The sequence below is a fragment of the Dryobates pubescens genome, chromosome 22 (assembly GCF_014839835.1).
Source record: "Dryobates pubescens isolate bDryPub1 chromosome 22, bDryPub1.pri, whole genome shotgun sequence".
Classification (NCBI taxonomy): Eukaryota; Metazoa; Chordata; class Aves; order Piciformes; family Picidae; genus Dryobates; species Dryobates pubescens.
Genome location: NC_071633.1, coordinates 10,387,034 through 10,409,746, shown reverse-complemented (window position 1 = coordinate 10,409,746; position 22,713 = coordinate 10,387,034). Strand labels below are relative to the sequence as shown.

The window sequence follows — 22,713 nt, the reverse complement described above, 5'->3', positions numbered from 1 at the left end:
CCAACATTCTTCCCCATATGAATTGACAGGTTTTTATTACACAACAAAGTAGGTTGAAATTGACCTCAGCCGGTCAAAGTTGGGTGTAATTAATTTTAGCTGATGTATAAAAAGGAAAGAAAAGAAACTTAGATGCTGAGAAATTATCCTAAGAGAAGTCTTCAGGACTGAAAGGTAATAAACAATATATGAAGTGTCCCCTTTTGGAAAAAGATTCATCCTTATTCTAACAAGTATATAAGGAATTTGATGCACTAATGTTATGCATGTATTATGCATTTAAAAAAATCATAATCATTTCCTCAGCCTAGAAGAACAAAAGTATTTGAAATGCACTTCACAGAAGGAAAGCTTTTTGTGGAAATGACATTGATGAACTCTTGTATCTAAGAAGAACGGTTTCTGAAGAATACACTGTATTCCCTTACTTATGATGACTGGCCACACAGCTCCTTCCTTTACTTGAACTAAAATTATTCAGACAGATTATATGCAATTTTATGAAGCATGAGCTAATCTTCAGTCAAATGCTGGAACAATCTGTAACTGGAAATTCTGAAGTTCATTCAAATGTTCAGGCTATATTTTGGATACATTTAAAATATGTGTGAATCACATGGTATTTAGAAATCTAATTCCTAACTGAGTGCTAATTTTCCACTAATTTCCAACATGAAACATACTTTCTTTCAATGGCAAGTAAAGGACTTACACAGAAATGTTATAGACAGACTAATCTGTAATTTTTCTTCTGTTGTTTCACAGAGTAATGAATCAATAAGCAGTGTAATTATTTTTATTTCACTAACAATTTGTTACCATTTTTTATTTCAAATAACAGACTTTGAGAGCTAGTCTTACTAACCTCCTCGAGCAAAGCTATTGGACAGATTTACATCCAAATGTCCTGGCACTACCTGCTTAAACACAGTGGACATTCTTGAAGCCCTTCTTTCAGTGCCTAAAGTCAGCCAGAAAAAAGAATAGAAGATTAAAAAGTACAGTCTTACTCAAACTAGCACTTAATGTAACTGATAAAATCCCCTTTCTCACACAATACAGATAATTCTTGCCCATTTTGTACTGCAGATTTATTTTTTAAGACAGATGCATATACTGGCAACAGTATGGAAAAGTTAGATAAAGCTAAGCAATGTTTTACAATACATGAAGCAAAGCATGCACACTTAGGGAATGGTGTTATTTTACAAGAAAAGGCATGTTTGACTATAGTAGGCCAGTTACCATCAACTGAATAAGACAAGACAGACACAATCTCAAGTCTTGTACTTCTCTCTAAGACATTGGGAAAAGCACTCTATAGACAAAATTTTACCTGGAGACAGAGCAATTGTTGGTCTAACAGTGAGAGTATTGCTACCATTCATTTTGCAGTGGACGGATATCACATTCAGGAAGGCTTGAAGGTATTTTTCCTGTTCTATACTGCTTGAGGATTCTAAAGAAGCAGGAGCTAGAGTCACAAGAAGAACACAGTACATTAAAATGTCAGTGTATTTGTAAATACATACAATAATAAAACAAAAAAGCTTATGTATAGAAAAGCACTGAAAATGCTATGGTTTGTTTATTCAAGGTTCAACAATCCATTCTGGTCCTGGGCCATATCATGACAAAAAAAGTGCCAAGTCTTCATGAGTCAGATTTTTTTTCTCAAGTTGCAAAGAAAATTTTTTGAATTCTAGCTCATTGCAGCCATCTCCAGACTTGCTATAGGATGACAATGTAATAGCTGCTTAAATCAGGGTTTGGTATCCTTACCATCAGAGTTAAGATTTGGAACAAGAGAGAAGAGAATCAAAGAACTAATTAAGCATATTTTAACAAACCACAGCAGTAACTTCTAAGTAGTTTTCCCCAGTGATGATCCTATCACATTCTATGCTGGAGACTAATAACCTAATTAGTTGGAGATGGCAAAAGAAATTTCATGATAGCCCTGTTAAAATTAGTATCTAAATAACCCTGATAAAATCAGTGTCTTGAATTTGAAGCACAATTAGGAGGTGATTAGAAAATGTATATGCAGGAACACACTGTTTTTGTCTGACAAAGCCTGAAGAAAAACATTCTCTCCTTAGCTCTAAAGAAAGGTTCACACAACCAGAAATCCACCTGAACAATCTCTGGGTCTCATAGTCCTTGAAGCAATGCTGCAAAATGTCAATTTATGTCTTAATAATCTAGTCAACAAAAGGAAACAAAATGTCTAAATGCAAGCATAATGTCCCTACCACTTGAACTTTTATTTTGTGAAGAGTATTGTGTGTGTTTTAGGAAAGACAGACTCAGGAGATGACCAGCTTGACTTACATGAAAGTCTCCTATTGAACTGAGCAGATTTTTGGATTAAAGATGGAGGGTAGTAACATCCGGAGGAAAGACTCCATTTTCTTCGCAGTTTAAAGAAACAGTAATTTCAGAAGCTGATGTCTGACAGATAGTTACTATAAAACAGATTATCTACTGCCTAATATACTGCTGGAAGTATGACAATTGCAATATAAAAGACATCCATATCCTGAAGCTTCGGATTGAATCATGTCACTGCTTTCTTAGAAACACTTAGAAATCCTAGCTGCAGCAACTCACCTGTAGTATGTGTGTTTTGTGATTTGAAGAGGCCAACAACACCTTTTCCATGAAAGCCTCCAGATCTCAGCAGGAGAGTACCGTTTTTAGTATTCTTCCAACAGACAACCGGTAGGCGATTGTGACGGTAACAGCGAGCAACTCTCTGCAGACTGCTGTCTTGAACAGACTGAGGCACTACCAGAAGTCCAGGGTAACTGCATTGTCATAAAGGTAAAAGAATTGAACAACAACAAATTTTAAACAATAAAAAAGAGAGTCCTAAAATTACAAGCTGGATATATATCTTAATGATATACAGCTCAACTGTTAGAATTATTTTTTACTTAGTAGTTCTCATTTTTGGTCCAATCCTAGCAAATACATTAATTTGTACAGAAAACTGCATTTTAAACTCAACTTTAATTAAAAAAAAAATATTAAGAATATCACTATTAGCTTCTTTTCATGGAATATTATATTTTGGTAGTATTTTCCTCCTCAGTATACCTTTTATTTGCCACTATAACAAAACTGTATTTTTCAGCATGACAAGAAAGAGAATTTTGAGGTATGCAGATGATGCAGTAGTTTTGTTTTGACACTTGTATATGAAATACAAGAATTGAAAGGAAAGAATGTTAATGGCCTCAAGTAACACAGCTAAAACAATACTTTTTTGTGCATGTCAAAATACATTTAAATTTTAGTCAGATTACTTGGAACAGCATGTTTGAAATGGTACTTTAAAAAACACTACACTGAGAACTTTGTTCCTCTACCACATATGCTGTGCCTGTATATTTGGATCTTTGACTGCCCTTATACAAAATCAGTGTACATAAAATTCACCATCCACTGCTTGAAACACAGTAACCAAACTAATATGGCACTAGATAGGAATTTAAATACTGAGATTTGTAATCCACTCAATCTTTAATTATCTACAAATGCTACAGAATATTAAAACCTGGTGGTTTTAGATGAAGAAAGAGTTGTCTGCATAATGTTCAAAGCAAGCAAAAAATGCACAGATTTAATGCCTTTATCTGCATTATAATGAATTATTAGTCTGTTACTCCAGATAAGTCACAATCATCTTTCTGGACCTTCTCTGGGTTTTCTCCAGCCTGTCCACATCTTTTGACAAATCTGAATGGAATACAAGTAAGTTTAAGATCACTGGTTGAACACTCCTACTGTAGATAAAAATCTTCTCAGACGAAGTTGCTTAAGTGGATGCATCACATGGTATGTGTGTGTTAGGTCATCTTCATTTTCAACTACTAGACTGAGTGGGTAAACTCACCTCCTGCAAAGTGAATACATCCTGTTCAGTGCAGTTATTCTTAAGTATTCTGTTTTTGAGCGAGAAGAGTTACTACTTATGGTTCCTAGTCCCAAACGTTGATAGTCTCTGAAACAGGCTCTTTCTACCAATTGCTCCATTGTTGATTTTTCTGATGCTTTCAGGGTACCACTTGTGTGCAGCTCGCTGTCATCTGAAACTGAAGTTAAAAATCTTAAAGACTTTGCTATTGGGTAGGTCAGCAGTTACACAGAAAATGATGCCATTTTCTTCTTAACAAAATATTGTAGAGTTACCTACTGCACTTGTAGCTGGCATAGCTGACAACTCCCTCACCAAAATAGTGGGAAAAAATTATCTCAAATATTCAATTTAACTGAGGCAAAAGCAGTTCATCTTTATTTCAACAATTTATGAACACCTCTTAAATTTAAAACTGCTACACAAAGATGTACACAAGACGCACCAACAAAAATTGTACATTATCAATTCATTAAACATCCAAAGTTAAGTGGACCTTGCAATTCTTTTGAACTTCAAAAGATGCGACCACCTTTTTAAGGCTTGGTTCGAATTAAAAAATGTTTGTGTGTCGTAATTTCACAACAGATAACTGTTGGTTTCTTAATGCCTCAGTTTCAATGTCAAACGGCAACTTTCTTCAGCTGTGCACATCAGCTGCTCTCTCCAAAGCAAAACAAAAAGATCTTTAACCATGAGAGATAAAAACCGTATCACAAGTTCAAACTACAATGAAATTCAAGTCAAGCAAGTTCTTTGTACAAAACCTGCCACCTGCCTGTTATTGACACTTCCAACTATTTCCAAATATTTCTGAAAGCAGATTTACTGTTCTCAGCATGTATCAGTTACTTGTTAACACCTTAAGCATTGAAATATATGCACAAATGAAGTACTACTTCATGTATGAGGCACTGAAAATAAGATTTAAATTTCAGACAAATTACTAAAATCGGAAATTAGAACTCTGTAAGAAAAAAGATACTATTACTATTTTACTGGCAGAAGACAACATTCAGAATTTACAGGAGTAGAACCCATACACATTTTCATTAGTGCACCTTAACATAAAAGCTATGTGAGTAATTTTCTTGCCCCTGCACCTCAAATGAAACCAACAGTTGCTTATATTTAGAACAGAATTTGATGCTTTTTTTCCCCCCTGTGTTTTCATATTTATCATCATAAGAAAGAAGACAGAAAACATTTACAAACAAGAAGTGCCCTAATGAGAAAGAAATGAGATTTAATTAAATTTATATTGGGGCATGGATAAACTTCGAATGGAGAGCTGTAAGTGACTCACATAGGACGAAGGTGCATTTATCAAAGTATTTTTTCTAAAGCCTTTTTTTCTCTTGAAAGCAATATACTGGTGATCAGAATAAAAAGGTAGGAGATTATAAAAGCTCATATAAATATCATCATACAATCCTAGGATGGCTTAACCTGAAGATGAAAATGTTTTGCTACCTCAAGTTTAGAATAATTTTTTTTAAATTTTGATTTTGAAGAGAAGAGGAATTTGCCCCTATTTCATTCCTCCTGAGATATGACTGTTCGTACAAGTGGGGTTTACAATCTCCTGCTTCACAGAGCACACCACTATGACCACCTAGAAGAAAAAGAATTTAGTAGTCATGAGATTCTAAATTCTGAAATAAAAAGATGGGTGGGAAATGGAGGGAAATTAGATGTTCATTAGCCACAATCAGAGTACTGTGCCTAGTTTTGGAAATCACATTTCCAACTTATATATGAAGCAAATAAAGAGGACTTGAGAAAACCACAACGAAGATGAGCAGAAATATATCAAGACTGAAAGAACTTCAGATGTTTGATATCCAGAAAAGAACAGAGTAATAAAATACTAGTTGCCCATAAACATATTAAACATCGCAACTGGAATGATGGGAATCTTCTCTTCTACATTTATATAGTGGCAGAGTAAGTGGTGAAGGCTTTAAAGTGTGGCAAGAAAATATTTAGGCTTGAATATCAGAAAGTATCTTGTTTTTCTGCAGCATTAAGGATGGTTAAAGCATTAGTACAAATTGCCTAGAGTTGTGGAACATTCATCTTGGAAAGCTTCTAAGAAAAAGTTAGGTAAACAACATGGAACAGATTAAATATGTTGATTTTGCCTTGGGGCAAAGAGATAGAGTAGATGATCTCCTGAAATCTCTTCCAACCCTATCATTAACATTTCTTTTTAAGATGCTGCATCGCTGGCTAAGGATAGTTCCTGTTTGCTCCATTGCTGGTAAAGCTGCATAGTTCCCTATACTACAGTTTTTGAGACTTGCAAACAAAAAGCCATTCAAAGCAGCCAATACTGCAGTGATGAAATACCAAATTTCCTGCAGTTATTTTACTCCAAAGCAGAATTACAGCTGTTGTCAGTTGACTGTACCTGGTGGCACAGTGTCAGTGAGGGAAGAAAAGAAAATGTCAAGGCTTTGAACACCATAAATATTTCCAGTCAAAGTATCTCAAAAGTGTCAGGTAGAAGAGGCTGGTAAAAGGCCTCGAGCACAAGCCCTATGAGGAGAGGCTGAGGGAGCTGGGATTGTTTAGCCTGGAGGAGGCTCAGGAGAGACCTTATTGCTGTCTACAACTACCTGAAGGGAGGTTGGAGCCAGGAGGGGGTTGGTCTCTTCTCCCAGGCAACCAGCACCAGAACAAGAGGACACAGTCTCAAGCTGTGCCAGGGCAAGTTTAGACTCGAGGTGAGGAGAAAGTTCTTCACTGAGAGAGTTGTTAGCCATTGGAATGGGCTGCTGAGGGAGGTGGTGGAGCCACCGTTTCCGGAGGTGTTCAAGAGGGGATTGGACATGGCACTTGGTGCCATGGTCTAGTAGTCATGAGGTCTTGGGTGACAGGTTGGACTTGATGATCTTTGAAGTCTTTTCCAACCTTATTGATTCTATGACAAGTCTCACAATTCAATTCTTTACACTTCTGATAGAGAATGAAAAAAAATATTACTGCTAATGTAACACCTGTGTTCATGGAAGAATGTAGTTGTTGTACATCAACAATGCAAAAACTCTTAAAATCTCTTCACTGTCATGAGAAGTCGGAATACACAAGAAGAATCGTACTTGGTGTCTTTAGATGAAGGAGATGCAACCACCCAGCTACTACCAGCAGAATCGCTTCTGACCCAAAGAATCTGCAGCATCAGAAGACATACTAATTCTGCACTTGAGGAATTTGATGGACATTCAATTAAGAATATTATTTTTCAGTGCTGTAAAGGCATTCTGTATTTTGTAATCAGTGTTTTTTAGCTTTCCTGGAAAGGCCTTCTTCCATTTTGGTGACAACAGAGACAGAGCAGTAACATAAAAGTGCAACTTTCATACATCTTCTCCTAAGTTACATAAATTATCCTGGTCACTGAAAAAATAATCAAAAAGAAAAAATTAGCTTGTTTGATGTTTCAAAGAAATTATTGTTTGATAAACATTTTGTTATCTGAAATGCCCTTTTTTTTTTTTTTTTAAAGAAAGAATGGTATGACAAAACAATACCTGTTTATGTAGAGGAGAATCTGGTTCCCTCTAGTGGTTAATTATAAATTAGCACTGGTCCAGATAAGGCTATATTGACAGCAGCACATGGTAGGAAAAGCAGTGTTTGGAAGAAAGTCAAACTCCACAAGAAATTTCTACCTTTTATATGCAAATACTTTCAACCAAAATTTGCAATATGGTATTTTCAGCAGCAATGACTTCTGCTGCTTTCAGATTTCACTTGTCTCCTCCACATGTGCAGGAGTCTCCCCCATGGTATTTGCCTGTTCTTGAATGTCACCAATTCCTGCTTTCTCAATGCAGACTAATTGCAGATGTCATGATGGCTAAAGAAACAGAAGTTACAGCATGCTTCTGTGCTGTCCCATCCACACTATTATGATGTAAAAAATTATCAAAAAGTTAATATATCACAGTATCACTAAGGTTGGAAGAGACCTCGAGGATCATCGAGTCCAACCTGTCTCTACAGACCTCATGACTAGACCATGGCACCAAGTGCCACGTCCAATCTCCTCTTGAACACCTCCAGGGACGGTGACTCCACCACCCCCCTGGGCAGCCCATTCCAATGATGAACGACTCGCCCGGTGAAGAACTTCCTCCTCACCTCGAGTCTAAACCTCCCCTGGTGCAGCTTGAGACTGTGTCCCCTTGTTCTGGTGCTGGTTGCCTGGGAGAAGAGACCAACCCCTTCCTGGCTACAACCACCTTTCAGGTAGTTGTAGAGGGCAATGAGGTCACCCCTGAGCCTCCTCTTCTCCAGGCAACTTCCTCTTTTGGCTTATTCCTCTTTCCTGTCTAGGAAGAGCGCAATTTCTTTTTGAAGACATTTCTTAGTCAATATGTTGGAATGCCAGCAAAACAGGAGAGACATCAACCAACATGAAAAAAATTGGTTTACTCTTACCAGAGATATCATCATCTTCATTCCAGCCTGGGCGATTCCCTCTTTCTTCTACTATTGTGCTTGTTTTCTTCTTCAGCAAATACTGGCGTCCAATTGTCATCTTACCAGCACGCTTTGCTCCTTTCACAATACTTTTTGAGAAGGTACTATAAATTCATAGCAATAAAAATATTGAGAAAGATGCATATGATTCTCTGTACACATATTTATGTACACATGTACACACATTTATGATGAACCCACCTACCCAAATAAAATGTATTCATAATTTTCCACTTCACATGTCAAAAATTATTACCCCCCCAAAAAATATACTTCCATTATTATTTTTTAAACAAGAATTTTGTAAGTTTCAGATTAATTTGTGTCTATTCTGTCTAATGGTAATGAATAATAAGCAGCCATTGTCTTTTTTAGCTATTTGTATATGCAGGAAAGATAGTAATTACTTAAAAGTTTAGGATTCCATGACTAGTCTCATGGGCTACTTTCCTGTGCCAACAATGCAATAATCAACAGAGAATCACAGGAACTACCATTCTGGAACAGACTAATAAGCCATCTAGTCTAGTAAAAATTAACATATAAAAAACTTCAAAAGAGGACACAAAACTCAAACTCTAGATGAAAAAACACTAAGGAACTGTACAGACTGTACCAAGAGTAAAATTAATTCTAACCCACATGCAGTTATTAACCCTAAAAAGTCACACACAAGAAATCTGTTTTTTATGTCAGCACAGTCCACACACATGAAGACGCTACTCATGTTGTGGGCATTTCAAAATGTAACGAAATGTTTGTTCAAATTTACTGAAGCCAGAAATTTGGATAAATCATATGTTCCTATAGCAAATGGACTATGTCTTGATCATACTAATCTACCTCTTACTCAGTAAATATAATAAGATGCAACAGTAATCATTTACTTTGACTTTCCTGAAAGCTGCTTGATAGAGTTGCATTCCCAGCCAGATTGTTTAATGCATTTGACTACTATTAAATGAGAACATCAGTAAGAAAAGAACTACTGTACCGGAATGAAGTGTTCTTTTCTTTTTGTTTTGGTAAAATTATCTGTGGTGCTGTTTGCCCAGCTGCAAATGCAAACGTGCTGAAGATGGACTGAGGATAACGGAACTTCATTAACTGTTTCTTAAATATTTCCACCACTTCAGGACTTACTTCTTCATCAAATGCTACTTTAATTAACTGCGTATTAAAGACATGACATGTTAGAAAATTAAAATAATTATAGAATTAAAGACATAAAAAGATACTGAAATATATTAGCAAAATCCCTATACTTATGCAATACTACGCACACCAGAAAACAGAAATATATCTTATAGATCTTCTTGATTTTAAGGGACAGTATATAGCTTATTAAATTCTTATGCATGTTTTACTTAATACTAAGGTATTTTCAGTAAGAAGCATCTGCAATTCTCATAATAGCAAGCAGAAAACACTTTGGTAAATCCAAGTAGTAGTGTTGCCATTAAGATTTCTACAATAATTCAAGTGTTAGTCACATGTGACAGCTTAGCCTGGAAATACTCTGCCAGCTCTGCCCACATAGTGGGAACTAAGGCTGGTAAGGCACTTCAAAGACTCTCATCAAACCAGTAATTTCAGCATTAATATGTCACAACAATTATGCTTCCATTACGTTGCCTCACCTTGTGAAGCATAGAGAACACCAAAAATGTAATAGTGATGTCCGATCCTTAAAAGGGAACTAACCTATTCAACATTGATTCTTCCATCCCACTAAAAATGTCTTTAAAAAAAAATAAATCATCTCATCATCCTTGGCTGAAAGGGTAACAGTCAGCATTTCATGGAAACAAACAAGCAAAGAAAACACCACCACCACTAAATACAACAAAGTAAAAAAATAGAGATAGAAAATCCAGAATTCATAAAAGGGCCCAAAAGAAGTTTAAGAATGTGGAAAAAAGCAATCAAATAAGTATCCTAGAGTTTTATTTCTGGGTGCATACCTCCACACCTTTCAAATGTCTTTCGTTTGCTCTAGAAGGTAGATTTCATCTGTGCTTTTTAAATATCACTTGTTTTGTACTTTCCCAATGACTAATAACTCTGTTGTTATAGGATCTCCTTGAAAATAGCTCTTCAAACTTTAGGGGTTACACTGATAGAAAGTTTTAAAGACATTAAATAACTTTGCTGTTACCAAAACCTTCTGAAAGTTATAATTAATAAACAAAGAGAAGGGGCTATTTCATACTGCATTGAACTCTAGCTGTTACAGACAGAACAGAAAGTAAACTGTTTGCTGATGCTTTTTGTTCTTACAACTTAATACAAAACTATGCTAAACAAAAGAACCCAAAAGTTATGTCTGACAAGGGTCCAGCACTAAAAACACTGAGCTGCACCTGTATTTAGCACATTATTGAAGCATGCTAACTATTCTGGTAAAAAATGTTTGGAAAATAGAAGTCATTACGAGGTCCCCTCCAAAGTTCACAAGAACAACTCTTTTTCCGTTGTTTTACTCACTTGTATTCCTAATCTTATGCTTTTGAATAGGATATTGAAGAATGATTAGCTATATGATGTCCTACAACCAACTAGCAAGATGCTGATGATCTACTTTATGTTTTTAAATGTCAGAATTATTGTTCTCAAAGAAAATATACTTCTGCAGTTAGCTAACACAACAACATACTTCTTAAGTATCACAGCCTATTTTCAGTACATAATATAAAATTCTTTGCCTTCAACTTCCCATCACTACCAAGAAGAAACATTTAGGGAAGACTTTGGAGACTTTATGATGCCAAATTCTCACATGTCCATTTCTGTTGATTACCCTGTGTATATGCTTCTGCTGAACACACCGGGGGTGATTCTACAGACAGGAAACTACTAGGATCTGTGCAAGACATATGAGGTTCCGGTCAATGCTGGCTATCCTAAAGATTCCTGGAAGTGCAACTTTCATGTGAGACAGACCATGACTTTCTACCATGGATTTTTAAAGAGAGCTGACAGTGGCAAATCTTGAGAAAGGGGGAATATATATAGCTGTTCCATATTCACTGCACATAGCTAGAGTAGAGAGAAAGCATGTTTCCAGCGCTCTACTCACTAACAGTAAAAGATTTTGGATTCAAACTACTCTTTTACTGGATCCAGAACTGAAAGTGAGGAAAGGAGAGAAAGAAATAAAACATGAAAATGGTAACCCTCTTTAAATATCAACTGGGCTAAGAAACACCAGGGTTTCTATGAGGAATGCATTTGCGAGTGACTTTACTAGGCAAGCAAATGAACTTTTCACAAGGATCTGGACAAAGTGCCACTCATGTAATATTTTGAGCTGTGCTGTCACAGATTTTTACAAAACTTCCTTTTACCTGAAAGGTAGCTGAAGTGATCTGCAGTCCTTCCTGCATACTCTGCTGTAACTGGTTCTGTATTGTGATTTTCTTCTCTTTTGTCACAGATGCAATAGGAAAGCTCCGGATCACCGTCTGCTCTCCAACTGAGGACCATCAAATGGTATTTACAGACACTTGTTAGACCACAGAATCGAGTCTGGTTTGATCACATTGTATTTTGAATAGACAGGAATGAGTAATTACAAATTCTCATGAAAATAACAGTACAGAATAAATTTCAGGCAAAATAGCTGAAAAGCTGGTGGATTCCTAAGGTATTGTTTGAACTCTACATTTCTGATTAATTTTATTTGGGATGACTACAAAAATATTTTCCTTCCTTCTGAGCCTTTCTACATTACGAAAAAGCATTCCCCCAAAATCTAGGTTGGTGGGAGGCGAAGAAAAACTTTCAAGTGTATTCAAATTTCATACTGCAGTAAACAATTTATAAACAAAGGACAGATCCACATCTTTATATGTGACCATAAACATTCCACAATAAATTTCCATTTATGAATGACAGTCTGCTTAAAAATAACAAATGTCAAAATATGAAAATGTATCACTCAGGAGAGACATTTTCACTAGATATCAAAAAAGAATGCTGAGTTTGTTAATAATAATTTTAAGGAGAATACTAACGTGTGATCATTTGCCATTGAAACACTTCCAGGAGCTGAAAAGAAGTGTTTAAAGCAAAGTGGATAAAGAAAAACTAGGGGCAGTGGAAGCTGCATCGCTCACACAGTATGGATGTTCTTTCTCACTGGTAAAGAAGCTTACAAACATTTTCTTCTGTAAAAGCGGCATTATTAGACCACCTTTACAGATGGAACTGAGATACAAAGATCCTAAGCATTTTGTCCATTCAGAATTCTATGGACATGATCTAAGTATGGCCAGAAATGTCCTTATTTTGGGTCTCCAAAGTTAGGCCCAAAATACCATGTGACAGTTTACTGAAGTTTCCTCTAAGACAAGTACATATTATGCTTTTACATTACATAAGTTGCTGAAGACAGCACTATAAATCTCCACCAACATGCTGGGAGAAACAAACATTTAGTATCTAATGCCTCATCTGAAAAAAAACACAAACCTTCTCGTTCAGTTACATGGAAAATGAAAATCAATCACTGGCATATCTGGTGATAAAATCCTATGTTAAAAGATGACTCTTATATGACAAACATAAAAAAATACATTGTGAGGTATGGACATTTTGATGTTGATGCTTGAATAGGCAGATAGGCTAGCTGAAAAACCTGCCTGTCTGAAGGACCACAATTGGTGTAATTTTTCTTACCCAGCTGATCATGAGGAGTGCCCTTAAATATAATTCTGTAAGTGGTCAGGAACAACGCTCCTTCAGCAGGAAGGATGTGAGGACCTCCAAGTAGTCCCCCTGTAGCTTCCTCTCTACCATCAGGATCTAGCAGCACACGGAGACCTTCACATACAAATTCTTCTCCTGGCAGTAAAGTTGGTCGTAGAATTTTGGGCTGATGCAAATAAATTAAAGTGTAAATGTAATGGTGATACCACTGTCATACCTCAATCCTGGTTAATTCTATCCTATTCTATCCTGTTTTAACAGCTTCAAAGCAAAATTGTTATGAGCGTGAGTCCAAAGAAGGGAAATGGAGTTTTCACTCAAGTAAGAGAAATGGGTCTCGAAAAAACAGTGGGCATGCAACAGCTTGTTTATGCTCAAAAGTTTGGCTCTATTAGCTTCTAAGTTCATATTTCACAAGACCAAAGCCAAGCATTTTATTTATCACTGGTGGAAATTTTCTTCCAGTGTTTTGATGTTTCCTCCTAACATTATGAGGGAGAAAAAAGATGACTAAATTGCATGATTGTAATACTTGTAAAGAATACAAATACGTTTCATAATACTTGCCTTCTGTATTGGTGGAAGCCTCCTACTCTCACGATGGACAGCCTCCAGGGTCTCTATGTGCATTGCTACGATGCCTGGAAAGCAGTAATGCCATAAATGAACCCTCACATAATATGAAAGTTGCAATCTAATTAAAACTGTGATAGTCGGAAATTCCTAAATGTAAACATCAAATGAATAATTATTTTAAATTCAACAACAACTACAGACTAGGAGAGAAATCTAACTTCTAATTTCACTGCAAGTAACTAAAAGTACATTTCTTTCTCTAGAAATAAAAAGAAAAGAAAGACTTCAAAACACTTTTTGTTTACAATTCTTACCTGGTATCATGCAATGAAGACCTTTGATGTGATCCTGCGTCACTCCACTCTCTGTGCAAACCTTGTCAATAAATCTGGTGATGAAGCGTACAACTGCATTTGCAACATCATTGTTCTCAGAGTCCTCAAACCCACTTTCTGTGTCATAACTCTCTGCAACACTGCCTGCAATACTATAAACAAATAAAAAACATTTCAAGTGTGAAAAATTTAACTGGCAATGAACATATGATACTGGACTAAACAGAGACAAGCTGTAGGTTGATTTTTCTAGTTAAAATACATAAATCTTGCTAAATTACATTCTATTTTCATTGTTATTAACACTGTCAGAACTGCATTGACAATGACACAGGAGAACCTTCCCCCCACAAGTCTAGTGCAGACATGCAAACATGAAAAAAACCTGTGCTTGGAAGTGAGCTCTATGTCTTCTCCTCCTAGAGTCAACCCCTGGTAAACAAATAACCAGTTACATAGGGAAAGATACATTAAATGCAGAGCAAACCATTCAGAAACTAAAAGGAGCTTTTGAAAAAGAGAAAGAAAATGTTTGTGTATCAGACTGAATCTGCAAGTGAGTCAGTGGGAGATGTACTTTGAACAGCTAAAAATGCCTCCCAGAATATATTAAGGTCCAGATTCATACATTGCAACATACACCACAAGCTGTGTTCTGAGCATGTCCTAATGCCTGAGTTTAGAGGTGTTTAGTCAGCAGGAGTAGCCATGGGGAGTTTGATACTGATAGCCTGCCTGCCTTTACTGGATGTTAGTGTTCTCATGTAGTGTTCTAGAATTTTATCAGGTGGGAATTCTGACAGACATAGATGATAATGAAGACTATAAATAGAGAGGGAGGAAGGTTTGTTATGAAACGTCCTGGACTTGCATGCTAGGGAATGCTGGTGCTATACTCCTCCTTCCTCCTTAGTAACTTAACCTTTGCCACAGTGGTTTAACCCTCTTGTTTTCTGTGACCTCAGCACTTTTCTCCCTTGCAGCTGTTACACAGAAATTTTGATTTTATGGATGCTATACAAACTCTTTCTTGACTTTAAGTTCATACATTGGCGGTTTTTAAGTTATATAAAAACAAATTAAGTATTTTTTAGGCTGTTGTTTTCTTTTGCATCATATTCTGTCTTCAACATTTGCATTACCAGAGTAAAAATTCTTACTATAGCAAAAAAAAAAAAACCAAAAAAGTTTTTTTAAACAGTGGTAAACTTCTTTGAGTAAGTCCTATTAGGAAGAATCATGTTAAGACTTTTGTTCTCCTTTAATGTATGTGGGGAAGAAAAAAAAAAAAGACACTGAAACAATCTAGCATTTTGAGTAAGTCCTGAAAACAAAGACACTTTTGAAAACTGTGGCTCATGCTGATTACTACTAAACTTGTGTACCCACCTGTTCGTGACAATACTGTTGCTTCCACTCTCCCAGTCACCAGTAGCTGATGTTCTCAATAATTTATTCTTACTTGTATCCAGTGGTACTAGCAGGTAGACCATGAGGTTAGCAAAATGAATTGCCTGACTGAAAACTGTGCTTTCCTCATTCTGGACTAGCTCCTGCTGTGTTTGTTTGTTAAGAGTTGGCCATAATCGCAACTGCTCAGCAGCCAGGTCCATTGCTGTCTTATCTTGGTCTGGACCTACAGAATTTTTCTCCTGGAAGCCATACAGAAAAGAAGTTAAAAAATACAGAAGCAATAATAAAGCTATAATTAAAAAAAAAAAAAAAAAAAAAAGAAAAGTTTAGTCAAAACTTTATTTATCAAATTGTTTATTAATCTTATTCAGTTATTTAAATTATGTATTCATTTCAAAAACCAAAAGAAATAAATTCTACTCACCAGGGTTGAAAGAGAATTATGATTATAGCAAGTGAGCTGAGAAGGCAGTTTACTGAAATATGCAAGTAACACAATGTGGATAGATCTAAGTATCATTTCTAGATCTTTTTTTATGTTATACGATCTTCTATGTTACTTCACAGTGGTTTGCTGGTTTTAATATAGGTGCTCTCCTTAGCTTGTCCACTTAGCTCACATAAGAAAATGCATAAATCAGATTGAGAAATAATGTGCAGCTCATTGCTTGATGCAGGTGATAATTCTCCAAATTCCTGGGATGCTCACGAGGCAAACTTTTATATAAATAGTTTCCAGACCAGCTGAAACACTCATGTTTGAACATGTCCAATTCTAGCATCTGCTTGAAACAAACTACGTAGATGGCATATATGTTAGTGCCTGAGGAAACCAGAGTAAAGGAATCTAGCAGGCACTATTAGTGACCTAATGCCTAATGTTGAGTTAAAGGACTAGGTACCTTGTAAATGCTTTTTCCCTTATGTTCTTTATATCTTTCTTTACAGAGTGCCAGATTGGAAGGAGCTGCCTGTACACAGTCCCACAGCCCAACCCTACTGTATCTGACATGCCTTATCAGTTCATTCTGAATACAGCTCTGGGTTTTTCTCTATTTCACTTGTCCTCTCTACAAAGCTGTATGACTTTGACTAGCATATGTTTTTCAGTCACACAGTTGATAAGAGATTTTCATACCATTTTAATAAAGCAGACTGAGTGCCATTCGACAGAAACCACCCTAGGATTTGGCAATAATCTAACACTGGACACCAGAACCACTGCTAGCTTAAGTTGCTCATAGAACAAAACTTGCTAGTTTATAACATTCTACACAGTAAATTACTACTATCAGGAAAAACATCTACCTTAAAGTGTGACAAACTATACAAAAACTGTCTGTTTCAAAAATCGTCAGAACAACATCAAGTTGCAATGCTTTACAGAGAAATCCTAATTTTGGTTATTTTTTATGTTATTGATGCTGCTTAATATGGGAAGAACGCAAGAAAAAGAGCTGAAATTGGAGAAACCGTAACTTGGCTCCCTATAACTTAGGAGACACTTAGAATGTGATTTAAAATACTACCTTGAGCCTTAAAATATTGTCTTACCTTTTGTCTCAACTGTGCTGCATGGTTGTCATCTTTGGCTGTAAGGTAGAGGGAGCGAACTTGATTTTGCACATTGCTATAAAAAGTTGTTTCCCAAAACTGCTGGTTAGTCCAAATAGGATGGTCCTGTACACAGGTGTAAGCAAACTGACTGACTCCAGGTGCTAATTTCTGAAAGCAACAGACATAAAAGTGGCAATTAGTCCTATTATTTTATTTCCTTTAAAGGCTATGTCTTGGGGGGAAAGATTTTATATATATATTTAACACATCAGTTACACAGACTGAAATATGCAATATATAGCATGTTTTGTACTGCAGTTAAAGAAACTAAATACAGGAAGCCTGAATACAAGTCAAATGGCACAGCTTTCTTGATTCACAGCAGATAATAATCTCTGATGACAGTACGAAACACATTTCTAATATAAGATACTATCTTTGCCAACAAAATACTGTATTTTAATAATCAGGTCCTACAAGACAGAAATCAGTGTTTATCATTTTATTTAGAAGTCAGAACTAGAGTAATGCAATTGAAAATAATTTTAGGTGGCAACTGAGTCATTCCAATAAGCTGCATTTGTTGCAACAGCAGATAAACGCTTTTCTTTATTGGTAGGTACTGCATGGTATCACCCAAATCTAACTCCTGAAGATTATTAAATTGGGTATGGTCTTTGATCAGTCACAAGGGTCTGGATCCCTAGAAGTTCTCAAACAAGACCAGAATGGTTACAGAATTACTCTTTGGGAATGCTCTATTTTTTTTTCCAAGTAGATCTATTTATTAGGTAGCACTAATCTCCCACTGAGTTGTTTAATATTCTCAATAACCCGTACAATGAAAGGAAATTTATTTTTGCTACCTGAATCATGAAGAATGAAATTTTACATCAAACATTCATACTTAAACAAAGAAAGCCACAAAACTTTGCTTTGTAGACTGCACGTAGCGAAGAAGCAGTTAACCTAATTACCTTCTTATGATTATTCCTGCAGTAGAAGTGAAAACTAAAGGATACTACTCGGTACCACATTAGTAGCTTTCATTCAGAATATTAACTATATCTCAAAAATACACACTATATCCAGAAATTAAGATTTTACTTTAATGATCAGGTTGTAAAACACTTTCCTGCAGAGCACTACCCATTTAGCATTTATAACTGCACAGCTATACCCAACAGCCAAAACATATAATACTTCCATAGCAGGCATGCAGACATTCAAGTCTAAGGCTAGGAAATTGTAACTGAAATTTTTTTAAGTCTGCTTTACAGATTTCTGGTTTTGCAATTCTTTGAACTGTGTTTTCCACACTATGTTCTTCCAAGTACATCAGGAACTAATAGTCCTGATCATGTGCCATGTATTCAGGCTCTATCAAAGACAGGGTCATTTGAAATCAGATGTTTGAGGAAATGGTATGTGCCCTACTTCTAAAATTTACACAACTGAAACACCATCTCATGATTAACCACCAAAACACGAGAAATAACATTTTATATAATCATGCAGAACATCATCAAATCTATCATTAACCTGTTACGAAATCTAACTGTGTGGAAGATTGAAATGACATTAAATGCGACTTTTTCTTCCACACAGACTGGAACAGAAGGTTTCAGTTGGTTTGTGTAACAGATTTCCAAGTTTCAGTCATGATTCAGATTATGATAGCTCACAGGAAAAGACAACTGATGGCACAGCAGTGGTTCCCATGCGTGATCTAGCTGTTAAATCACATCTCAATTAAATGGCCTACTGATCTTTGTATTGACTGCTGAGAAAAAAACCTCAGGTATACAAAATGTATGCTAACTTATGACTGTCAAACCTGTTAATTAGCAGGAGAACTAATTGTACATGCATTAGAGTATTTTAATTGTTAAAAATGAGACCATGTTAGAACAAAAATTATACAGGAAGAATACCTGTATCCTCCTGTAAAGTTCCCTCCTTTACTCTTTCAGAGCTTACTTAAAATGTCTTCACTAGTTTAACACAAAATGGACCTGGTCCATCATTCACCTAACTCAAAATCCAGATGCACAAAACTTTCAGGCAAACCATGGAATATAAATATGAACAACATATCTTGAAAGCAATAGTTACCACTAAAGCCTATCATGATTTTCACCTTTTTCTCCCCCACTGGCAGTAATTCCCAGATCACAAAATGCAGTATTATATCAGATAAAGGAAAAGATTCCATACAAACCTATCCAACCCTCATGCCAATTTCTGCATTGAATGTCACACAAAGGGGTGATTTGACTTGTTCAGGTGCCTTTGATGCCACAGTCTGAATCACTCCAAACTGTGTAAACTAGCTAAAGAGGAGGTGATCTTTGGCACAGTTAAGAAAGCTTAAACTCACAACCCTGGGCCTATAAGTAATAGTGTTTCAGAAATAAAAATGAAACAAATTATTTTCTCATAGGGACAAACACAACAAGAAAGATGAGGGGGTTTGAGATACTGCTCTTGTGATCATAATTTAAAACCATGAACAGCTATGAACAAACCATGATTTTTCCGTGTTCTTGAGATTTATGTCCAAGTATAATGACATAAATCAACACTGGCTATAACTCCAAGGCATAGTAAAAATAGTTGTTTACAAAAGAATTAAAGAAAATACATCAAAAAGCTAAGTGATCATACACATTATTCTTCATATCATCTGCATGTGTTGAAACAAATGGCAAAACCTGATAGCGGCCAGAGCACAGAATCAAAGTCAGGACTTCTTGTTTCAGGCTCAGTTCTCCCCATTTTTTTAAGGCAAAATAACTTAGGATTCTCAGCTTGTTTTGGTTAGTTTCTTTGTAAAAAACCCAATATGAATACCAACCTTAAGAAGCCATGGACTAAAAATATTCTTGGTACAATATAAGCATTCCATGAAGTTTCCAACATCTATATACTCTACCCTGGGAGTGCTTAGACATCCTGTTTGACTAAAATGCTAACTCAATTCAATACATCAAAAGGACCCCAATGTTTACTGTTGTATCTAAAGAATTTGCTCAGGATTTCTCCACTTTAAATGAAACAGTAGTTCAGTGTTTTTCATCAAGTAATGCTACGTACAGAAAACAGATCTTTGCCTATCTTTCCACAGGACAGCTAAGCTGTGCTGATATTTATATGCTTTCTCCCTGTCCCAATAATTCATTTCTGTAAGACAGAATGAATGTAGGAGGCAGCAAAAGAATTTCCTACTTACAAGGGAGGATTTAGGGGCTGACAGCTTAAAAAGGACCCCAGAAGAAAACAATGAAAATAGTTCTGAACTGACTGAAGTCCTTATCCTAAAGCTATTGTATGACAGTTAAAAATAGTATTGAGGTGTAAATTGTAATAAACAGGAAATTAATTAACTTCTGCAAAGGTCTCAGAGTCCTTGCAATAGACTAATGGCACTTAAAAAACCCCCCAAACACAGCTTTCTCAAATTACAGATGAAACAGGTATTGCACATATCAAAATGATGAACTACATTCTACAGTTTGTGAAAACAGAGAAGGTAGATTTGGGACTTGCTGTGTGTGACTATATGCAATTTCCTGAATTCAGGAACTTTGCATTATTTCCACCTTACTGAGTGGCACTAGAATTTTTTCTTTATTCCCTGACACTAGATGCTGATTCTGAAAATGCTACTTGCAGCTCAGTAAGGTATGTGCACTGACTCCCAAACTTACTGTGACAGGTGCAGGTCCCAAAAGTGCTTCTCTGTGACTTTACATTATATAGATAGCTTGTTTCTGTAAAAACATGATCTGTCCTGATTACTCATCAGTCACTAACCTTTATACTATAAAAGCTTAAAATAGAAAAGAAGCTTCTTCAAGCAAAGCAACACACAGAGCTATTGATTGTGAAACTGGAAAAACACTTACAAACCAAAAGCAAAAACCAGAATATAAATATACCTGAGACTGCTTTTTTTCTCACGGGGACTTGCTGAATGTATCCTGGCTATGGAAATAAAAGGGCAAACTCAACAGAAGACACATTAACTTGAGAAGTGCAGTGCATTTCTGTTTCAAACCTCTGCCCTTTGTACTCTACTCTAACTTCTAGTTAGAAGAAAGGAAAAGAGCTGAAAAAGAGATTGCTTCCCCCTCAGCTCCCTGAGGAATCACTTTGCTATCAGTTATCTACTTGACGTCTGTGAGAATGCTACTGCAACACCTGTGAAATGACCCAGCAATTTTTGCATACCACAGGAGGGCAAAGCACTTCCTCTTCTCTGTTTGTTAAGGCTCTCCCTGGAAGTCCCCAAGTGTAAGCTTATAGATCATCTGGAACGTGGCAACACCACTACTCTAAAAGGTTACTCCCCATCTAGAAGCTGTTAATGTAGACATTCAGTCAATTACCACCTGTTGTATCGTGTACCACTTACTGTAGGCAACACACTGCTCATCCCCAAGGTGATGTAAGCCCAATGAACATATTGTGGGTCAGTCCTGCATTCAGATCTATATTATACCCACATAGATACCTTGTAAATTCAAAAAGACTTCAATGAAGTCCTACAGGACCAACCTACATAGACTGATCTACAGTGAGGTTTACCTATGTATTACTTGCAGACAACACTGCATCACACCATGCATACATATCACATGACATAGATACTCAAACAAGTGTATATGAATTTGTTTTCAATTCTGACTGACTGCTGCATGGATCATATCAGTGAAAAAATTAAATTCAACCATTGCTTTTCCTTTTGGTTTATAATACAAAATTATACCCATATCTAGTGCACACACAAATGTGGGGAAAGGTCATAAAAGCATAACGTAAGAACTCTGAAGCTTTTTAATACTTTAAAAGAAACCCCATGAAATGAAGTTGCTTCTTCAATCTGAAAACCTCAACAATAAAGAAGAAAATTTGTCACCTCTCTTACCTTCAGAAAGCCGAACAAGACCGGACTAAAGATTGACTTATATTCTAAAAATAAAGTGTGAGTAGCAAAGGGGTTCATTACACTGTTTATGTTCCATTATTTTGCCACAAAAAAGAAAAGAAAGGCCATTTCCCTTGTTATGAAGTGATACCATATCTCAGACAGGTACTTAAAACCAGCAGAGGGCAATAGAATTCTAGAATTTTGCAGAATTGGGATGTAATTCTGGATAGAACTTTGCTTATTGTATGCATTTTCTGGCAAAAGTGATTTAAACATGTAATTACTCATGATCTTTAATCACAGATTTCTGAGGATCATATATAATTTGTTATCCATTACTTTAAGCCATACAGAGCATCTCAGATTACCACACAGATGTAAGACAACAGACAGACATATGCTAATACAAAGATCTATGTAACATCATATAATGTGCAGTAACATACTTTGTCTTTTCCCAAAGGAAAGGGAAAAGCTAAGGAAGCTAAAATCACCTAGAATAAAGAATGTCCAGAATCCTTAAAAAAGCAGCAGAACTTCACAGTTCTAAAAACAGTTAAGTTCCCAGAAGGGGGTAAAAAACATGCTATTTTTTTTTCCTGTCTGCAGTACATTAAAGTGGGGTTTTTAAAAGAAAAGGAAAAAATCTAATTACATTAGCGTGACTCTATTTGCCAAGGTTTAAATTCATTACTTGAGTTACGGATTTCATAAATTCTCAGTTGGAGTGTTGAATCCATCTGAAGTGTTTCTGAAATTGTGTCATAGCTGTTTTG

General features: G+C 36.0%; 1 protein-coding gene across 7 annotated transcripts in view; it reads right to left on the bottom strand.

The window, feature by feature from the left end:
• SBF2 (SET binding factor 2) overlaps positions 1-22,713 on the bottom strand; it is a 195,868-nt gene that overhangs the window by 27,976 nt on the left and 145,179 nt on the right. For 5 of the 7 annotated variants that reach the window (XM_054172043.1, XM_054172045.1, XM_054172046.1 and 2 more), the window contains 12 exons: positions 17,002-17,172; positions 15,424-15,686; positions 14,014-14,186; positions 13,691-13,764; positions 13,094-13,289; positions 11,761-11,888; positions 9,408-9,583; positions 8,372-8,517; positions 3,902-4,100; positions 2,614-2,810; positions 1,337-1,474; positions 866-961 (listed from right to left, as the gene is read on the bottom strand). In XM_054172043.1, the coding sequence (XP_054028018.1) occupies positions 866-961; positions 1,337-1,474; positions 2,614-2,810; positions 3,902-4,100; positions 8,372-8,517; positions 9,408-9,583; positions 11,761-11,888; positions 13,094-13,289; positions 13,691-13,764; positions 14,014-14,186; positions 15,424-15,686; positions 17,002-17,172 (1,957 nt within the window). The remainder of the gene's footprint in view (positions 1-865; positions 962-1,336; positions 1,475-2,613; positions 2,811-3,901; positions 4,101-8,371; positions 8,518-9,407; positions 9,584-11,760; positions 11,889-13,093; positions 13,290-13,690; positions 13,765-14,013; positions 14,187-15,423; positions 15,687-17,001; positions 17,173-22,713) is intronic. The other 2 variants (XM_054172047.1, XM_054172048.1) reach the window with 1 other exon arrangement.